This window comes from Syngnathus scovelli, chromosome 13, assembly GCF_024217435.2.
Source record: "Syngnathus scovelli strain Florida chromosome 13, RoL_Ssco_1.2, whole genome shotgun sequence".
NCBI classification, from domain to species: Eukaryota; Metazoa; Chordata; class Actinopteri; order Syngnathiformes; family Syngnathidae; genus Syngnathus; species Syngnathus scovelli.
This window is the reverse complement of record NC_090859.1, coordinates 14,977,075-14,995,610: the sequence shown is the minus strand read 5'-3', so window position 1 is coordinate 14,995,610 and position 18,536 is coordinate 14,977,075. Positions and strand designations below refer to the sequence as shown.

Sequence of the window (18,536 nt, the reverse complement as noted above, 5' to 3'; positions counted from 1 at the left end):
ATAATCCTGTTAACAAACTGGCCCAGTCCATTAAGCGCTCCCCCGTCCATGCTTGAAAGCACCCACGGTAACAAATCGATACCGGTCGTTGCTTTGAGTCCCAAAAGTCGTCCGGTTTGGCAAGAATCAAATTGCGTTTTTAGAATAAAAAGGTGAATCTTACAAAAGTACAATTCTGGTTATTTTTTTATTTATTTTATTAAGTCCAACAAAAGGCCTTTTTGTTTTTGGGAGCAGCGGCAGCCTGACAGGAGCATTTCCTTTGCCTGGTGGTGGTCTTGCAGCCAGGATGCAATCAACGTGCGTCCTATTAGGTCCGCTAATTGCTAATGCATACTAATTAGGCTGGCAGGAGGACGTGATGGAAGGCGCTGGCTAGAAATGGATTGACGCCACATATCGGCTCAGCGGGAGGAGCCGCATGCTTTCAATGCAGTCGAGACTTGTTTATTGTCATTAATTCCGGTTTTTTTTTTTCATTTCAAATGGTTTTACACCTTTGACGCATTTCAAGTGAACTTGGTCCAAAACAAAAGAGAATACTGACTCTATTTATCTATCTAAAGGTGTTTGATTGGCCGCCGCCCTCCTTTCGGCAGATAAATAGCACTGTCGGGCTAAACTTGGAGGCTAATATATGATTCTAAATTCATTCGGATGCCATCTTCTCCAGGGAATTTTTGCCCCCGAGGAAATACACATTTTGATGTGTGGCGCCCGTGCGCACACGTGTGTGTGTGTGTGTGTGTGTGTGTGTGTGCGCGCGCGTGTGTGTGTGGTCCGCCTGGACCTTGCGACGTCGTTTTTGATCAGCAGCCATGCCGTCAAGGGTGTGGAGGAAGGAGGGGGGCTGTCATGAGAAGGCAGCGGAATGCATTATTCATACGCTCACCTGGGGTGGGGGGGGTGACACAAGACAGCCCCACAACACACACAATTACATAGAGTATATCCACAATTCCCATACGCTGTACACAAATACAGATCATAAAGCTAAGGGGGAAAATAAAAGTAAAAAAACAACAACAACAACAAATTGAGAAGTCATTATTTTTAAATTCCATAAAAGACAAAAACAGAAAATAAGTGAAGTGTGGAGAGCCTCTGACTCTGACCCTTAAGAACACACAAATTTGTAAGTGTCTGCCCGGTGACCCGTTAGCACATACGGATGTCCCCCTTGGCCGGTGATTTGTCGAATCTGCGGAAATGGCGGCGGCCGAGTGGCGAATGAAGGCGGGCGGCCGGCCTCCCGAAGCGTGGCGGTGGATCGGCTATTTATCAGCGAGCCTTCATGAAGCTGCGGCTGTGATGACTTCATTGCGCACCGCGGGACTCAAGTTTGAAAAAGCGTGGCAGATCACGCACGTCGACGCAGCCCAAAGACGCGCCGAGCGTCTCGCACAAGATGGCCGTAAAGCCAATAAGCGCTAACGACGTCGCCGTTTCACCCTCCATTACGCCAACACCTTGACAGCGCGGCTCATTTGCATCCCGGCCGGCCGCCATCTTTACCTGCCGGCGGCAATTTATGGGGCGAAGGCGAGGAACAACGGCGCCTGCGATTTATGGCTCAAGGCTGAGAGACGTGCGTCTTTTGCGAGTTAGCTGCTAGTCCTAGCTTCAGCTTTCAAATCGGCAACGAGCCGATTATCCGATGAATCGTTTCGTACCATATAATGGAGATATCGCCCTCAAGCGAGATCACATTTGATTTGACCTCACAGGATCAGCGGGGGGGCGGCGGCGGCGGCGGCCCTCGATGATGTCACCATTTTTCCGTCGTCTAATTGGTTTGTCAGAGCAGAACCATTGGCTAGCAAAAGACATCTCCGGTGAGTCTGCCGTATTTTATTGATACTTGTGATGTTTTTGTCGTCTTCTTAGATTATTATTGATTATGAACCTCTCCACATGTGTGTGTTGTATGCCGTTTTTTATCGACTTGACGGTTTGTGTAATTGGGTCGGCGCGACAGCGGTGTTCGTAAGAGGCGGCGTGCCGACTGGCCGTGGCGAGTCAGAAAAAGAAAACAACTAAACACGTTTACCAAAAACAAACGCGGCGGCGCCTGCGGCGAGGTGAAAAAACAACAAGCGTATTTTACGGGCGTAGTTAATGGGAATAAAGCAGGCGGGCGGATGAGTGCAGATGTGTTTGATCCAAATGGTCATTTTCCTATTTGTTGCCTCATTGAGCATGATGAACGACGGCCGTCAGCCGAGCGGCGTGATGAATGGCGGCACCTCGGCCGGCGCCATCGCACGCCCTATTGATTCGCCTTCTTTATTACTCCCGCAACCTGCCAAGGAGGCGTTCCCCGCTCGCTCACGCCGGGGCCTTCGGGGTCGCGAGCGAGGCCAGTAATTCGGACCGCTGGACAAAATTGAAATTTGGAAAATCAAACGAGCGGGCAAAATAATACCACCATTTCTTCAAGTATGATTTCAAATTCAGTACAATTACTTCAACAGGAAAAAAAAGGCAAATGGAATGATTTGTTATCGAACTTATTTTGTGCATGACTTCAATTGTGATTTGGATTCCAATGACGTCACTAATACTTTTGTGTTTATCCATAAATGTATTCTATTCAGCGTTAAGGTTCATTTGCAGTCTTTTAGGAAATGTATTAGTTGTAGTTTAATTGTAATTAATTTACTTGATGAAATATTCTTTTTTTTCCCTGACGTTTTTGCATTTTATAGTTTTGAACATAATTCATATTTTGTACGTTTATTTATAATTGATCAATGACGTAACAAAATAAATACGTACCAGATGAAGAAAATAACCTGAAAATATTTGAAATGTATTTTGTCACAACATGAATTCCGGTCACGCAAAGCAAGAGCGTTGGAGCTCAAGGTGGACGGACTCTGTTTGACTTGCTTTTTCCCAAGTTTGCCGAGTGCTGTCACGGTGACAAAGTGTGTGTGAGTGTGTCGACTCCGAGTGGACCTCAGGGAGCCAAACAGGCGTGTTGAGCGCCTCCAGTGAAACCTCTGGATCATCACAACATTCATCTTGTCAGGGACACACGGGGCCCCCACGGACCGCCCCGCCCCACCCCGCCCGTCAAAACAAACGTTTATCCAGCCACGAGACGGCACGGGCCGAGCGAGCGAGCGAGCGAGCGAGCGAGCGAGCGCGCAGGGGGCCATTTCCGTTAGGCTTAGCTTTGATTTGAAGCCGTCGATTATTAGTGATGCCTGCAAAGTCAGAAAGAGGTCAGCGCAAGGCTGAAAGTGCAAGTCTCCCATTTGGCTTTCAAGTGGCCGTATTGGCTCAGTCACGTACAAAGTTGGGCAAAATGTCATGGCTTGAAGTTCCCATTTTCCTTCTTGTCATTCATCACCCATTTGTGCTCTGCTCGGAGGTGTCAGACATTTGCTGCTCGCTGACCTGAAGTCTTGCAGCTTTGGCTGAAGGCTTCAGCTGCGCGTGCGAGCTGTTTACATCCCGACACGCTCGGCGACCACGCATGCACGCTTCCCGGTCTACAATTACAAAGGTTGCGTGCGTGCGTGCGTGCGTGCCTGCCTGCGTGCGTGCGTGCGTGCGTGCGTGGGGACATAATGAAGCGGTGCGCCGCAGCGAGCCGAGAGGTAATTACCCGCCGGCCCCGGCGAGCGAACGAGCGAGCGAGCGAGCGAGCGAGCGTGTGAGGCGGAGGAAGATGAATAGCGCAAAAGCAGTGACCCCCTCCAAAGTTTCATTTAGCCACCCGTCACCCCCTTCGCCTTCCTTCCCTCCCTCCCTCCCTCGCACGCACTGCCGGCAAGCTCGGAAGAGGTAATCATGGGCGGACACTTCTGCTGACGTGATGAATGCACGCATGTGTGTGCGCTCGCACATTTATCTGTTCACGTCGACGAGTGCGCCACCAACACACTTATTGAGACACACACAGATGAAGGAAGGAAGGAAGGAAGGAAGGAAGGAAGGAAGGAAGGAAGGAAGGAAGGAAGGAAGGAAGGAAGGAAGGAAGGAAGGAAGGAAGGAAAGGATGTATGTGTGTGTGTGTGTGTGAGTGAGTTCTGCTTCCTTGCTAAGCGCTAATTGAGCCAGGGCCTTCCTGCACACATTTCGAGCTAATTTCACATTTGCCATTCAGGCGGTGGGCCGGCCGAGGAGGCGCGTGCCTTGGAACCCGTCTCAGCCTCTCCAAGCCACTCTCGCTCCCACATCAAGCCCCCCAGCTGTTGTCTTTGAAAATCCAAAACGATTGGCTTCCTGAGTATTTGACGTGTTTTGTGAAGTACAGCAGTGTGGGGTGCTAGTTGTCTCTCATTGTTATTATCTTATGAAAGACCTCATTTGACTATTTCCCAGGGTCGGTGCGAGGGGCATTCCAATATCCCAAAGTCATCCCGTTGCCTCTAATCGCGACAATTAGCAGTGAATTATCACTGGACTCCGACAGACGTTCCTTGTAATTCTCTTTTATTTCCAACCTGCGCTAATCAGCTTCTCATTACAAAAGCTGATTAAACCGCAAATTAGCCAGTGGCGGCGGCACCGAGCCGCCCCCGCCCCCCCGCTCAATATCAATTAAGTCCGGCAGCCCGCGTGCACTTGGCAAAAGCTTGATCGTCCCACTTATTAGTTTGGAAAAGTCGGAAAAGACCAATAATCAACAACCAGCCAGCCAGCGCGCCAGCGCCTTGAGTGTTGCCCACGTGACTTTCCATCGCATGATTACAAGTCGATAAATTTCCATGCAAGCGATCTCGTGCGAAGCGTGAGTGCAGGGGCTTTAAATCAGACGATGGGGCCATGCATTCGTGGAGTAGCCAGTTTAAAACTAGCGGAACGGTAAAAACATGAAGCCAACATAGCGTGTTATTTGAATTGGGGGTCAAAAGATACGCGTTTGCGTTTACGAGTGGTGACGTCATTGCTAATCCAAGCAAATCATGAGTGAAAATGACCCGAACTAGTATTTGGAAGACTTTCATGTCGCATATATTACTAATAACAATGCAAAGTCTTTTCTATGAGTCTCTTATGCGGCTTCCGCGTTGGTAATCGACTCTTTCCTGTGATCGATTGCGCTGCCATCGTCTTGTCACGCCTGCCTTCCGTTGCTCTCCTCTGCCGTGCTGCTGTGCTGCTGTGCTGCTAACTTGCCTCCCCTCCAGCACGCCGCGAGCGACAGCGTCTCCTTCTACCTGCCGTCAACAGCCGCAGCCATGGCCGACCCAAGAACACGACAGATCAAGATCAAAACCGGCGTTTTGAAGCGGTAAGTTTGCCTCCCTCCGTCCCTTCCTTCCATCAGGGAACGCGACGACGACGCGGCTAGCAAGGGTACTTAGCTTAGCCGCGATGACGGGCGAGCGCGCACTAACTGCGACCGACGGCTTTTCGCCCCTCCGGTGCTTTGGTAAGGCCCGTTGGACACAGCAATACGTATTTACTAATGCGCAGCGCTGTTTGCCTTTACGATTGTGTTTTTCTTCGCGTCGCTTGTGGCTTCTTGTCCGCTAGTATGTGCGATTTGTTTACGAGTTAGCTTCCGCGTGGCTAACGACAAGCTAGACCGACGCGCTAGCTCTGCATCCATCATTTGGAGTGCATTTTCAACGTCCGGTTGGCTTCCTTTTGTTCACAATGTGTTTTGGAACGCTCGTTCTGGGACGCGGCCGTGTCACATTACTAAATGGATCACTGCGCTGGAGCCGTCGATTCCTTGAGACTAAGAAGCCTCCCTTTTCCCTTATCAATGAAATGATGTCACTTTGTTGGTTTCACAACCACAGGGAGATTAAAGCGAGACCGTTTTTCCCCCCTCCAGCTTTTGTTCTTGTCCGCCCTTTTCGAATGCAGAGATTTAGAACGTCTGCTCTGTCTCGTCTCTTATTCTGCCATGTCATAACTTTATTTGAGTCCTATTTTCTACACACTTCTGTGGGCTGGCTGGCTGGCCGGCTGGCTGGCTGGCCGGCCGGCCTTCAAGAGTAATTTGCCTTTGTCATTGCGCTCTTGGCCACACACCGCCTCAGAAATACAATGTGGCGCGATGTCGGGCCGGCTTTAATTCCCTTATTTTATTTATTTTATTTTGTCGTGATCCTATTTTCCGGCGAGCTGCCTTTTCCATTAGGCGGGAGGTGGCAGGTCTATTTAAAAGCCACCGCGACCGCCGGCGCTCTGACTCGGTGAGCAATAAGAAATTAACATCGGAGCTGGGAAAAAGCGGAGGTGCCGACATTTTGTTATTAGACTGCCTTTCGCTTTGATTGAAACGATGCACACTTTTTTGTTGTTGTTGTTTGTGTTCCAAACGTGCGACACACTGCATACACATCCCGTGTTTCTGGATGAGGCGTAATTGACGTCACTTCCTTCACTTCCTTGTGTTGCTCCCTGCGGCGTGCGCACCTCGGCCACCGGGGGGCAGTGTTATTCAGACACGCATACACTGAGACGTGGCAAATCGATTGTGTGTGCAGGCTGGCCAAAGAGGAGGCGTCCTACAAGGCGGAAGCCAAGGAGCAGGAGGAGAAGATTGAGCAGCTGAAAGCGGCGGAGGCCGACGCTTACCTCATCAAGCAACACGTACGTTGCATATCTCATGTGCTGTCGGTCACCAACGATGAGAACACATTCAAGATTTTTTTTTTTTTTTCAAATGCACTCAATCGCTGCGATGGGTCAGTTTGCGTGTCGTATCGCTACCAACGTGAAACACGGCCTAGCGGAAGTTAGCATAAACATTACGGCAACGCAAAACGGCTTACGGTAATCGCTTCAGGTCCAGTTCCCTCGACTTTTATTCCTCAGGCGGCGGCGACAGCGATGTTTACCGCTGGTGTTAAAATTCCAAGCGTGTTTTTTTTTTTTTTTGTTCATTCAGAGCGCGGCGGTCAGGTGGCGAGCGAGCGGCGGCGGCGGCACGCTTGGCTGCCGTTAATAGCGAGGCCAGATGGATGATAGTTGGAGATGATGCGTCTCAGGCAGGATGGATTAGAGCTTCTTTGTCTTCATGGAATCGATAGCCGGCCGAGCGTCATCTTTTATCCCGCCGTCAATGGGATCATTCCACCGCAGCCAGGGGGCGCTGTCTTTTCTTCGCCCTTAGTTTCGCGTCGCATAGTCGCACTAACGAAACCAAAACTCCGAAATGTTCACGCAGACCGTACATATCTGTTGCAATGAAACTCGCCTAGCTTGATGCTAACGTTTGACGCACGGCGCTATATTCAGGCTAAAGACGGCTGCTGTTTTCCAGATGGCGAGCTTGCAGGAGACCATCATGATGATCCCGGACAGCCGACGTCGCATGACCATCGCCCACGGCGACCTGCAGCAGTTGCTGGTCAGTTGTCCAACCTTGTCCAATTTCTCGTTAGCGTACGTCAACATTGTTGCTAAAAGAAGCCAACCGTGTGTTTTGTTTGTCGTCCTTTCAGGAAGCCGAGGAGGAGTTGTCGGAGTCCGAAGAATACCAGGAAGCCAAAAACATGTTGGACTCCATTAAGCTGGAGGTGTGAGGTCTTGCCGTGAGCTTGCGTCAAATATTCATTCCCCCCCCCCCCCCCCCCCCCTTTTTTTTTTTTTTTTTTGGCGTCTTGTTGTTCTGATGATGTTGCCACATAAATACACTGCAGTGACTGCAACATACATGTCTTGTCTTGTCTTGTGTTTTTGCTGCACCGCATCCGGTCCTGAACTAATGTCCTCTAATCGTCTTTTTTCTGAGATTTACATCTCTCGCTTCCAAACAACTTGACACGCACTTGCATATGACATAAATCAATGGAACGTGCACAGTTGGACTGTTTTGTCACACTTTGAATGGACATTGTGCTGCTCATTCTGGCCACTTAGGGGCAGTGTAAAGCAGAAGTGGTCGAAACAAAAAGAAATAGGAGTTGATCTTCGCAGAGGAGAAAGACGCGATGTCTTGGAGTATATCTGATTTACTTCATTGTTCATGAAATATTGATTTGAAAAATGCTTGGACTAAGACCACCGTTGAACCGAACATTGTTGTTTCTTATCCCAGCTATTTCTCACCTCAATTTAACTGAAGATGATGACAATGCCTCAATCATGGATTAAAATAAATGCAAGAAATTCCATTAAAATAATATATACAGTAAGAATATTGTGTATATGTTTCAAAACGTATAAACAAAACATTTACGTATCTTTATTCAATATCAAAGCCTTAAAAGTGCATTTTTTTGTTTTTCTTTCATCTTAATAAAATGATCCTCGATGTAAAAATATAAATAGCAAAGGCTTTTCAAGCATTATTAAGAATGCTCTGTTATTTGTCCTCATTATCTTTGGGGATATCTTTTTTTTTTTGGGGGGGGGGGAATTGTGCGTCAAACATTTCATTTTTATAACGAAATAAACCTGATAAAACTGATTCGCTTTACTCATGCTAATGTTCACTTTCCACCTGGTTATTATTATGCAATGATGCACACTTATTTAATTTTATTATTATAATAGTCATCTATTTTGGATGGCTAATTTATTTCATATGTATTTGGTAGCGGAGCTTACGTTTCGCTTGGTGCATCACTTGAAGACCTTGTTGGACGTTAATTTGGGGTACAAATCAAAGCCAATTAAGGGGAACCAAGTGCTGCTGCATGGCCGGGTGGATTGGAGGGAAGGTGCTTTACGGGGGGGGCGTAGGTTCCTTGGCCTCTGATTGGCCGACGCCCTCTCGTGCACCGGAGCCTCGGCTCCGCTCCGCTCCGCTCCGCTCCGCTCGTCCGTTAGGCGCCTCCCCGTCCGTCCAAGGTGCATTATAATGAAAGCCGGGCGTCTTTTTAAGCGCAAAACGAATTTGCTTTCATTTAAGAACAACGACATTTTCTAAATAGGCGTAGAGGTTTTTTTTTTTTTTTTTTTGTCTCGACCCCCCCTACACACACAGGCACACACACACTTTTTTTTTCCCCCTTGCGGCGCGCAATGCTTTCTCACGCCGACCTCCTGGATGCTCGCCTGGGTGAGTTGTCCTCACCCAACTCGGCGCTTCAACTCTGCTGTAAGCTCCACTCACACACTCGCACGCTCCACACTGTCATTGCACGCTGTCTTCATGTGATTCACCGCGCTTTAATTCATTGGAAAAGCAATTATTATTATTATTATTATATTAAGTGCGTAATTTGATTTCATAATGGTGGAATGGAAAACGCTAGGCGAGTCTTTCACATTAAGTCCTGATTTATATTTCTACAAACTTTTATATGTGTTTGACTTTTTATTTTATTTTTTTCATTATTTTCTCCCAGTTTAACGGGGACAACTGAGTATACGAAAATAAGATTTGCTCATTGGGGTTAGAAGTTGTCCTATTACAAACCTTGCTCGACTAATAAAATGTTGACACTTTGGGGACAGATATGTGAACAGACTATCCCTCGTGTTTTGTACGTTGTATTCAATCCTTGTACTGAAATAGGTGAGCTGTATTTTAATTTGATTAAAAACATCGAATCGATGTGTTTTGCCCGATCAAAATTCGGTCCTTTTATAGCACATAAATCAAATCAATGCAAGTTTGACACGCATTTGTTTTTGTTTATTTTTTCCATAGCTTTTTGTTTCAAAGTCATTTCGGGTGTTGCCAAGCACAGGAAATCGCCTGAGCTGAGCTCAAATTGACACGTTGTACTGGAAAATGCACTTCAATTTCAAGGTGCGGCTGGCATATGTGAAATGAAAATGTTATGGTTTTGGTTTTTGCACGTGCACAGGGATGAAAGATGCGGCCGAGCTCCTGGGCCACCGCGAGGCTTTAAAGTGCAGGTTGTCCGGAAGCGGAGAGGACCCGGGACACTCCACTGAGCTCGGCCCGGGCGGCCCGGGCCCGGGCTCGGGCTCGGGCTCGGGCCCGGGCCCGGGCCCGGACGGCGTGAACGGCGCCACCATACTCCCCGCCGACGACATCACCTCCTCCGGGCCAGCAGGAGGAGTCGGGGGAGGCCCAAACTCGGTGCAGGTGATCAAGGAGCAGGATAAGCACCAGAATGGCGGCAACGGAGGTCAGCAGCAGCAGCAGCAGCACCAGCAGCTGCAGCAGCAGCAACCGAATCAGAACCAGCAACAGCAGGCTCAGAAACAGAAGCGGCACCGGACCCGCTTCACGCCGGCGCAGCTGAACGAGCTGGAGAGGAGTTTCGCCAAGACGCACTACCCGGACATCTTCATGCGGGAAGAGCTTGCCCTTCGGATCGGCCTGACCGAGTCCAGAGTGCAGGTATTGCAAGGCCATCGTCATAATCGACAATCAACTCAGTTGAGCGAGCGAGCGAGCCCGTGCATTCCGTTTTGTGTTGGGAAACCAAAATTGTGCGAGCGCACGGCAGGTCTGCACACAAATGCCTTTCGTGTCAAATTGCCCATTCTGCCGTTTGCGAAAAAGGAACATTTTGGTTGACAAAATGCAATCGTCATTTATGATCAACATTTGCAGAGCAAAAACCCCAAAGTCTTTTATTTTTGTCTCGTCATTTATTTACAAAGCCAAATAAATCTGGTGCGGTGCTTTACATTTAAGAAAAGACACACTTAACTAACGTGCCAAAACAAAATAGTTATGGGATGGAAAAATGTGGTCTCCATTTGAAAAGATTGCGTATTCTGTCAAATCGGCATAAAATCATTTGAAAAGAAACAAGATGAATGATTTCATTTTTGTCAACAAAATTTGAAATGATTAAAATGCAGATCTTTGCAAAAGGTGTTTAATAGAATAAACATAACTTTGATTAAGTCCCGATTCTATTTTGAAGCCTATACATGCGCGTATTTTCCGTTCAAATAAAAAATAAACACCACGTGACGCAGAAATGATGAAATTAGGCTTTCATGCTTCTTCAAATATATTATTATTGCCATTACTGTTGTTGAACAATTATATGGCTGTGTAAAACTATCGGGCTAGGAAGATCTAAGACGCACGTCAATGCACGAACAATAGAATCGATCAGAATATCCTTAAAGCCAAGCCAAAGGGGCCTCGCCGGTTTGAAACAACACCCTGAGAATACCCATGAGCATCACTATCATCATCATCGTCATCCATTTGATTGTTCTTATTACGACGGTGTGGGCAATCGGACTGCAATTTGCATGAAATGATAACGAGTCAAATGATGACGAGACGAGCTTCATTTGACTATTGCGGTGACTTTTTTGACATTCTTGTGAATATATAATGCAATGGCAAACGATATCTGCGTCCATGTAGATTTGTTTGATTGTTATGCTTTTGGCTCTCCGCTTTCCACGTAAATGTCGTCGCCTCCATCCATCTTGTGACGACGAGTCGGGAAATAACCTCATCACCATTTGTCACCGGTGCTTTTCCTCCGCATTAACGCGACACAATATGCCTCACTTTCATTTTCGGAAGTCATTATCGTGGATAGACACGCATTTTTCTCTCGGTTCAAAAATTGTCCGCTAGTGACCTGTGCCATGCCCCTTTGTGAAAATAGACCATTTTGCCTTATTGCAAATCCAATTACTCGTTCTCCTCGATCGTGTGCGCAAACCGGAAAGAATGACAAATGAAAACGCATTCAACTGAACATGTGGGTGCAATTGCCTGCTTTTGCAAATAAAATAGTGCTCATAAATAAGGAATAATTCGTTCAAATTGCTCGAAATGTTCAAATAAGAAACAAGGTAAAAGAAAATATCGGTTAAAACAGGAACCAAAGTGCTTTGTAAAAACTAATTGTCGTTTGGAGAGGGAAAACCTCTAAGGAACCTTTAAGGAAAATCTAAGTGACCCAAGTGTGTACTTTTAAAGCAACAGAAAGGTACACAAAAGTGCATCTGTGAAATATGTAACAAGATGTAATCAGTTCCAGATAATTTCAGATTTATATCCAAATCTCGTGTGTCGAGTGAATAGTTATCCCTTTTTTTTTTTTTTACATAACATATATACGTTTTATTGCAGTGCAACTATTTGGGGGTGGAACCTTTTGTATGTAGCAATGAACAAAGTTCAAGGCGAGCCGTCACACCGAGCTAACGAGCTGGCATTTGCTAACAAGAACGTTTCAGTCTGATTCATTTGGATGAGGCACAAAGTCTCTTTGAAAACCAACGCTGATTTCGATCAGAAACGAGAGCCCATCAACGTCATGAAAAAACAGTCATGCTACTCCTAAATGAACTCACAGCCTTTTCAGATTTGGAACATCTAAGTGCTCATGTACATGACTGAAAGACTCTCCTGCCCACGACTGATATTTATTGATTTCTTTTTTTTTGCTCATACATATCTGTCTGTGCCATGCTCTCATTGAGTGGTGTGTTGACACACGTGCAGGTGTGGTTCCAGAATCGCCGGGCCAAGTGGAAAAAACGCAAGAAGAGCACCAACGTGTTCCGGGCCCCGGGCACGCTGCTGCCCACTCATCACGGCCTGCAGCAGTTCACCTCGGCGGCGGCGGCTGCAGCGGCGGCGGCGGCGGCCATGGGCGACGGCCTGTGTTCCTTCCACGCCAACGACGGGCGCTGGGGCCCCGCCAATATGTCCCAGCTGCAGCTGCCTCCGGCCTTGGGGGGCCGCCAGCCGCCTATGGCTCAATCCCTGGGCCACTCTCAGTGCGGCGGCCTCCAGCCGCCTCCGCCGCCCACCTCCATGGGGCTGTCCAACATGTCGGGTGGCGGCGGTGGCGGCGGGCTGCAGTCTCACCTGTACCAGTCCCCCTTCCCTGGCAACGTGAGCGGCTCGCCGCAGCTGTGCGCGTCTCCGCCAGACAGTGACATGTGGCGGGGCACGAGCATCGCCTCGCTCCGCCGGAAGGCTCTGGAGCACACAGTGTCCATGAGCTTCACCTGATGCCACCACTCGGATGTTGGCGTCTCTGTTTTGCCAATTCCTGTGTCAATGCTGAAAGAAGACCCCCCCCCCCCAAAAAAGAAAAAAAAAAGAAATCTGGTATTTTTTCTTTTCCCACCAATGTGCAGCTCTACTCCATCCACATTTTGCCACCACTTCAAAGTTGCTGATGGTCACAAAGGTCAGGAAAAGTCTTTTCTCCGGTCTAAAATTGCTACTTCTGCTTAAAGGGGAAGTCAAGTGAAACAATTTGTTGACGCAAATGTGTTCCACTCCACTGAAATGGAGATCACCCTGGCTCAGGGAACAACCAATGACAGCTCACCTCTTTTCCGAGGTGAAGTGTGTGACATTTGCAATCGGCTTTCTGCTTGGTCGTGACCTGAGCCTCGGGCAACCAAATGTGATGTCGTTTGACAAAATGGCCGCCGTCCGAGACGGAGCAAAACGGCGGCTGCATTTGGCTGCTGAATTCATATTCCACAAAGGCAGTATTCATCCAAATGGCCCGTTTAGACGAGTCAGGCCTGAAAGGATTTGAAAAAAATCTACATGGATGTTTTGGTGCCGCTTCAACTCGTCAACGTCCACATTCAAGAATGTCTTTATTTATTGACTTATTTATTCATTCTAGCTTTGATTTTCACAGCTCAATCATTTTGCCCTTGTGCTTATTTATTATCTTTAGCTCATTCTAACTTATTGACTTCAAAGTGGACTTTTGGCACTATGGATGAAAAAAGAAAAATAACAAAGCTAAAGAAAGGGACTGTCAGTCAGGTGTGCTGGTGATGACGATGGTGGTGTGGCGGCCATTTGGGGTGGGGTTTCATGGACATGTTTCTATCAATTCCATGGGTAAAGTATTCCAATAAAATGGAAATCATTTCAATCACATGATTGGACAGAATTATAAATGACACATCACGTGATTCTGTTATTGTTTCATTCTTTTGTACCTGTGCATTTTTATTGTGTTTATTATGACACAAATAATAGAAAAGCTGTTTGCAATTACCCATCCATCCATCCATCCATCCATCCATCCATCCATCCATCCATCCATCCATCCATCCATCCATCCATCCATCCATCCATCCATCCATCCATTATCTGAACTGCTTATTCTCACATCGTCTATTAAAAAGACTTTTCAATATTTTTTGATGCTCATATTTTACAAACAAGATTAATCATGAATCAAACTAGATCCATTTAAATCAATAATATTTGCATTCTGGTTGGTGTAGGTTTTTCTCTCAAATACTTATTTGGTGCACAATCTTGAGCCGATGAAAAAGAAATAAAACAACAATCAATTAAAGTATGCGAAAACTATACGACCCATGGCCACGTGAGATTTCTTCTTCTCGTCACTCATTTTGAAATGCTCGCCTCCTCCTCGTCCTCCTCCTCGTCCTCTTTTTGAGCAAAGCACGCCCTTGAGCTTTTCTATTAGCGCGTGGAAGGCACCCACCTCACGAGCCCTGACAAGCGCGGTGGATCGACACTAAATCACGAATCAGCATCTGAGCCTCCATGAAGGTCACGCACAGGGCCCACGCTGGCGTGTCATCTCGGCCGGCCCGGCGCGGCCCGACGCGGCGCGGCCGAGTGTGCGTGTGGGCGGATTTAAGAGAGAAAAATCACGATGTTGAGAGAGAAACAACCCATTTCACCGGTAAAAGTTGCAATTGCATCTTATGACTCTCCCAGATAAAGTGATCATTTTTCTTTTCAGCTGGCACTTCCCACGTTCAGCCAAGATCACATCACATTTGTTTACTTTTAGTGTCATTGAAGGTTTTGTTACCTGGGACGTCTGGTGTAAAATGAAGTGCGTCAATGATATATTTGTTTTTCATTTCGCTTGTCTTTTAGATTTGTAAGATTGGCACATACTGCCACCTACTGCCTACTCGCAGAATGACTAGCAGTGCTTTCGTCTGAAATTGGAAATTGAAAAATCACATTCTGCAAAAGTAATTGTTTATATATAATTCCCTATCTAAAGTATAAAATAAATACAATAATAGATCTATTTATAGTGTTGTTTTTAAGTGACGTTTTAAAATCTTTAAATCCTCTGCGGCATTTGCGTCAGCGTAAGGGTCAAATATTGTCCACCACAGGCTTCCGTAGTTAAGTCATATGGCTGATTTGTTGTGGTCGTATCGGGAGCTCAAGTTCTCCTTTTAAAAGCTTCCTTACCGTCATACTAACGAGCAGAATCGTCTCTCTAGGTGGGATTTATGAAGCTAGCCTTGAAATAAGCGAGTCACGTTGAAAGCGGACACGTTACACCGATGACCGGTAAGCCAAAAGGCCCTGAAACGCGACACAAGAAGATAGCGTTAGATGTCTTGCTTTAGCTAAACGTTTAAGGTCCGTGATTGCATTTATGCCATAAATGCGAGTCTAGCTCATTCCATCTGCATCTCCGCAGCTAACGACATCCGCTAAAAACACAGCAGTCATGCTTCGGTGGATTTTTGGCGGTCGTGAAGCTCAAAGCTCCGTGGAGGTGAGATGTTACGTGAACGTCACACACGCCCAGTGAATGATTTTTTTTTTTTTTTTTTAATACAAAAGTAGTTGTAGACATTGTCAACACAATTAATAGAGGTACAAGTATTACACACGTTAAAAATGTTATATGTAGATGATGACAAGGTAAACATGAGCAAAAATTGACGAATTAAAGTGGTGGAGCTCCAAGTGTACATTTGAACCTTTTCTCGCGAGGATAAGCGGTTCAGATAATGGATGGATGGATGGACGGATTAAAAAAAAGTCCTTACATCTGCAGAAAAGCGGGGTGCTGTGCATCGGCGAGGAACAGCCCAAAAACTGCTTCACTGAGCTGCAGGTGCTGAAAGGACATTTTGACATTGTTCGATTTCTGGTGCAGATTGATGACTTCAGGTAAGCGAGTCACCCCCACTCACACACACCCTCAACCGCTCCATCCCTTACGTTGATTGACAGGAGAGACTCACTGCAGAGAAGTAGTAGAGCATGACAAGATCACCATCAGCAGCAGCAGCAGCAGCAGCAGCAGCAGCAGCAGCAGCAGCAGCAGCAGCAGCAGCAGCAGGGGCGGCATCGTCCTTGTTGTTGCGTGCGTGCGTGCGTGCGTGTGTGTGTGTGTCTTCACGCTTTCCCAGGTGTCCGGAAAAAAAATCCCTGTGACGATTGCTTTTCACGGATTGTCGTGATGTCTGTCCTATCGTATTGGTGTGAAGCGCTGGCCAGGGCCGAGGGCCGAGGGCCTGGCTGGGCGCTGTCAAAGTGTAACACGGTCACACACACCTATTGTGATGACCTCTCAGGTGAAAATGACCCGACGAAAAATAATGTTGACTTTTTGTTCGTCTTTTGCGTTTTGCTAGGTGTGCGTCGGCCGGAGACGATGGCCTGGTGCTGGTCTGGAACGTGGAGGTAAGCCAATGAATGGAAAGCGAAAGGGGACGGGGACGGAGCCCTGCCGCCAAAATCTGCCAGTCGTTGTCACCCGGTTCTTTTGCATGGCCAAGTAAAATTGCCGCGGGTCCATTTTCAGACGGGCGAGCGTGCGCAAGAGCTTCGGGGTCACTCCCGGCAGATCACCGCCATGGCCGTCTTGCGCTGCGGCGACGTCCGCCTCATCACCGCCTCTTCGGACCGCAGCGTCAGCGTATCCTCGTGGTCCTCACTAGGGGGTGCCAAAGAGTTTGTTTCCAAGTGTCCTTAACTCCGACAGTTGTGGGACCCCGACACCGGCAACAGACTGCAGACCGTTCTGGACCTGCAGTCCTCTGTCAAGGTCAGTGTGGCACAAGCATCGTTAATCACCAGTCATGGCAAAAGTCCCAATTTGTGTGTCAGTGCATCCTGGTGCTGGATCGCATGAGCGCGTGGATCTCAGGCGGCCAGCAGTTGTGCGTGTGGAGCCGCGACTTCCGTCTGCAGTGTCTGAAAGAGCGCCGCAGCGACACAGGCCAGCCTCCGAAGCACCTTTGCGGCCGTTGCCATTTGCGGTGGCTGGCGCTCGCTCATCTTGGCCGTTCGTCCGTCCGTCTCTTCTGCCTTTGGACAGGAATCAGCTTGCTCATCCAGCTGCCCGAGAACCGCGTGGCCGCCGCCGTGGACAAATCCATCGGTAGGCCCATTTCTGCTCTGTGTTGCCAGGCAAAATGTGTGCTTCAGAATTGTATGTTTTATTTAAGTTGAGGTTTTACCATATGCAAAAGCAATTGATACCCAAAAAAGTCATTGTGTGCTGTCAGTCATCTACAAGCTTATGGCGAGCGGCGACGCCCTCACTGTGATGGAGGTTCGCTGCCTGGCGGACCATCAGGACCAAATCCGCGCCCTGATCAACGTCGACGGTCAGTAGTGAACTGCCCCCCCCCCCCCCCCCCAATCAACTGAGCCCCCTTCCCCCAACAGTGTTTTTCCTTAGACGCCGCCTTTGCCAGCGGCTCGCATGCGGGCGAGCTGATCGTGTGGGACGCGCTGGACTGCAGCATGCTGGCCTATCAGCACATTCTGTGGGAGGAGCCTCAGAACCAGGCCGAGCAGTCCCACATCCAAACGGGCGGGCCCAAAACCAGCGAGATGTCCATTCAGCACCTTGCCTCCAACGGAAACGTCAGTTACATGTCCTCGCACAGAATTAAAAAGCTCTTCTTAAAAATGATCTCCTCTTTTTGATGATCGTTTGCAGCTAGTGGCGGCGGCGGTGGGCAGCGGCGTGTACGTGTTCAACGTGGCCAGCAAGACGGCGGCGGCGTACCGGAAGCGCGCCCACGACTCGGACGTGCTGCACATCTCCATGCTCTCTGACAGGTCGGTGAGGCCCAAAGTCACACGCACGCAGAAAGCGCCTTTTCATTTTTTTTTTCTTGCGACTCGGCTGTCCTTTTGGTTTCAGCGAGCTGATGTCGTGCTCGGAGGACGGCAGCGTGAGGATGTGGGAGATACGAGAGCTGCCTTTAGCCGGAGAACCCGCCTCTCCAGGTCACATTTTCTCTCTCTTCATCAGTGCATGAAATGTGGACTTTACTCCTGCAATATTCCGCATTTGTTCCTTTCAGGCTTCTTTGGAATGTGGACCTTGGGGCGCTCCAGCCGGCAGGCGTGTCCGCCGTCAAAGAAGACCTCGGACGTGGCGCCCAGCAAGACGCTGGAGTTGACGGGCGACCTGATTGGACACTCGGGTGCAGTCCAGGTGCGTCTTCTTGGCACGCACGCACCGCCGCGTGAGCCAAGGTTCCCGAAAACTGCCAAACTAATCCAAAACGACCTAACGAGCACTGTCGGTCCTCGTCTCGTTGTCGCTCAGATGTTCGTGGCCTTGCCGGAGAACGGCCTGCTGACGTGCTCGGCCGACCACCAGCTTATCCTTTGGAAGAACGGCGAGAAGCAGTCGCGCCTCCGCAGCCTGGAGCTCTTCCGGAAACTGGAGGAGAAGGGCGGACTGTGAAAGACGCTTTGACTTTTATACAATGAACAATACTTTATTTATAGATCACTTTTCAAATGAAAAAAGGAGATCAAGGTGCTCTACATAAAAACAATTGTATGAATAAAACACACGGAGCTAGACCTCTCATTTTCCACACATACACGTGCACACACAATTTCAAATCACTGGAATCAAGAACGCTAAAGAAACGTTTATTTTGTATTTTTTTATGTTAGTATCATAATT

The 18,536-nt window shown here is 48.1% G+C and overlaps 3 protein-coding genes across 7 annotated transcripts; all 3 read left to right on the top strand.

Moving 5' to 3' along the window:
* The first annotated feature begins 5,055 nt into the window (after nt 1–5,055).
* Nucleotides 5,056–7,629, top strand: tbca (tubulin cofactor a). The gene is made up of 4 exons (XM_049738193.2): nt 5,056–5,248; nt 6,459–6,564; nt 7,238–7,324; nt 7,419–7,629. Exons 1-4 carry the CDS (start codon nt 5,196–5,198, stop codon nt 7,497–7,499), a joined length of 327 nt encoding a protein of 108 aa, XP_049594150.1. The 5' UTR covers nt 5,056–5,195; the 3' UTR covers nt 7,500–7,629.
* Nucleotides 7,630–8,779: 1,150 nt separating this feature from the next.
* On the top strand, nt 8,780–12,904 carry otpa (orthopedia homeobox a). The gene is made up of 3 exons (XM_049738218.2): nt 8,780–9,019; nt 9,735–10,237; nt 12,326–12,904. The coding sequence occupies exons 1-3, from the start codon at nt 8,944–8,946 to the stop codon at nt 12,839–12,841; spliced, it is 1,095 nt and encodes a 364-aa protein (XP_049594175.1). The 5' UTR covers nt 8,780–8,943; the 3' UTR covers nt 12,842–12,904.
* A 2,053-nt stretch (nt 12,905–14,957) lies between these two features.
* wdr41 (WD repeat domain 41) lies at nt 14,958–18,416 on the top strand. Of its 5 annotated transcripts, XM_049738213.2 has the most exons (14): nt 14,959–15,154; nt 15,288–15,365; nt 15,651–15,766; nt 16,234–16,282; nt 16,404–16,517; nt 16,584–16,646; nt 16,709–16,820; nt 16,920–16,982; nt 17,110–17,211; nt 17,286–17,473; nt 17,550–17,671; nt 17,757–17,842; nt 17,920–18,053; nt 18,168–18,416. In XM_049738213.2, exons 2-14 carry the CDS (start codon nt 15,318–15,320, stop codon nt 18,306–18,308), a joined length of 1,338 nt encoding a protein of 445 aa, XP_049594170.1. In that variant the 5' UTR covers nt 14,959–15,154; nt 15,288–15,317; the 3' UTR covers nt 18,309–18,416. The 5 variants fall into 5 exon arrangements, 4 of the variants coding, with proteins under 4 accessions (XP_049594169.1, XP_049594170.1, XP_049594168.1 ...); XM_049738212.2 differs by having other exon boundaries at nt 14,958–15,154; nt 15,587–15,766; nt 16,709–16,982; XM_049738211.2 differs by having other exon boundaries at nt 16,709–16,982.
* The last annotated feature ends 120 nt before the right edge of the window (nt 18,417–18,536 follow it).

Coding starts and splice junctions, on each gene's coding strand:
- tbca (XM_049738193.2), top strand. CDS start 5,196: ATGGCCGACCCAAGAACACGACAGATCAAGATCAAAACCGGCGTTTTG. Junction 5,249..6,458: donor AAAACCGGCGTTTTGAAGCG/GTAAGTTTGCCT, acceptor TTGTGTGTGCAG/GCTGGCCAAAGAGGAGGCGT. Junction 6,565..7,237: donor CTTACCTCATCAAGCAACAC/GTACGTTGCATA, acceptor GCTGTTTTCCAG/ATGGCGAGCTTGCAGGAGAC.
- otpa (XM_049738218.2), top strand. CDS start 8,944: ATGCTTTCTCACGCCGACCTCCTGGATGCTCGCCTGGGTGAGTTGTCC. Junction 9,020..9,734: donor CTCGGCGCTTCAACTCTGCT/GTAAGCTCCACT, acceptor GCACGTGCACAG/GGATGAAAGATGCGGCCGAG. Junction 10,238..12,325: donor TGACCGAGTCCAGAGTGCAG/GTATTGCAAGGC, acceptor ACACACGTGCAG/GTGTGGTTCCAGAATCGCCG.
- wdr41 (XM_049738211.2), top strand. CDS start 15,318: ATGCTTCGGTGGATTTTTGGCGGTCGTGAAGCTCAAAGCTCCGTGGAG. Junction 17,672..17,756: donor ATCTCCATGCTCTCTGACAG/GTCGGTGAGGCC, acceptor TTTTGGTTTCAG/CGAGCTGATGTCGTGCTCGG. Junction 18,054..18,167: donor GACACTCGGGTGCAGTCCAG/GTGCGTCTTCTT, acceptor GTTGTCGCTCAG/ATGTTCGTGGCCTTGCCGGA.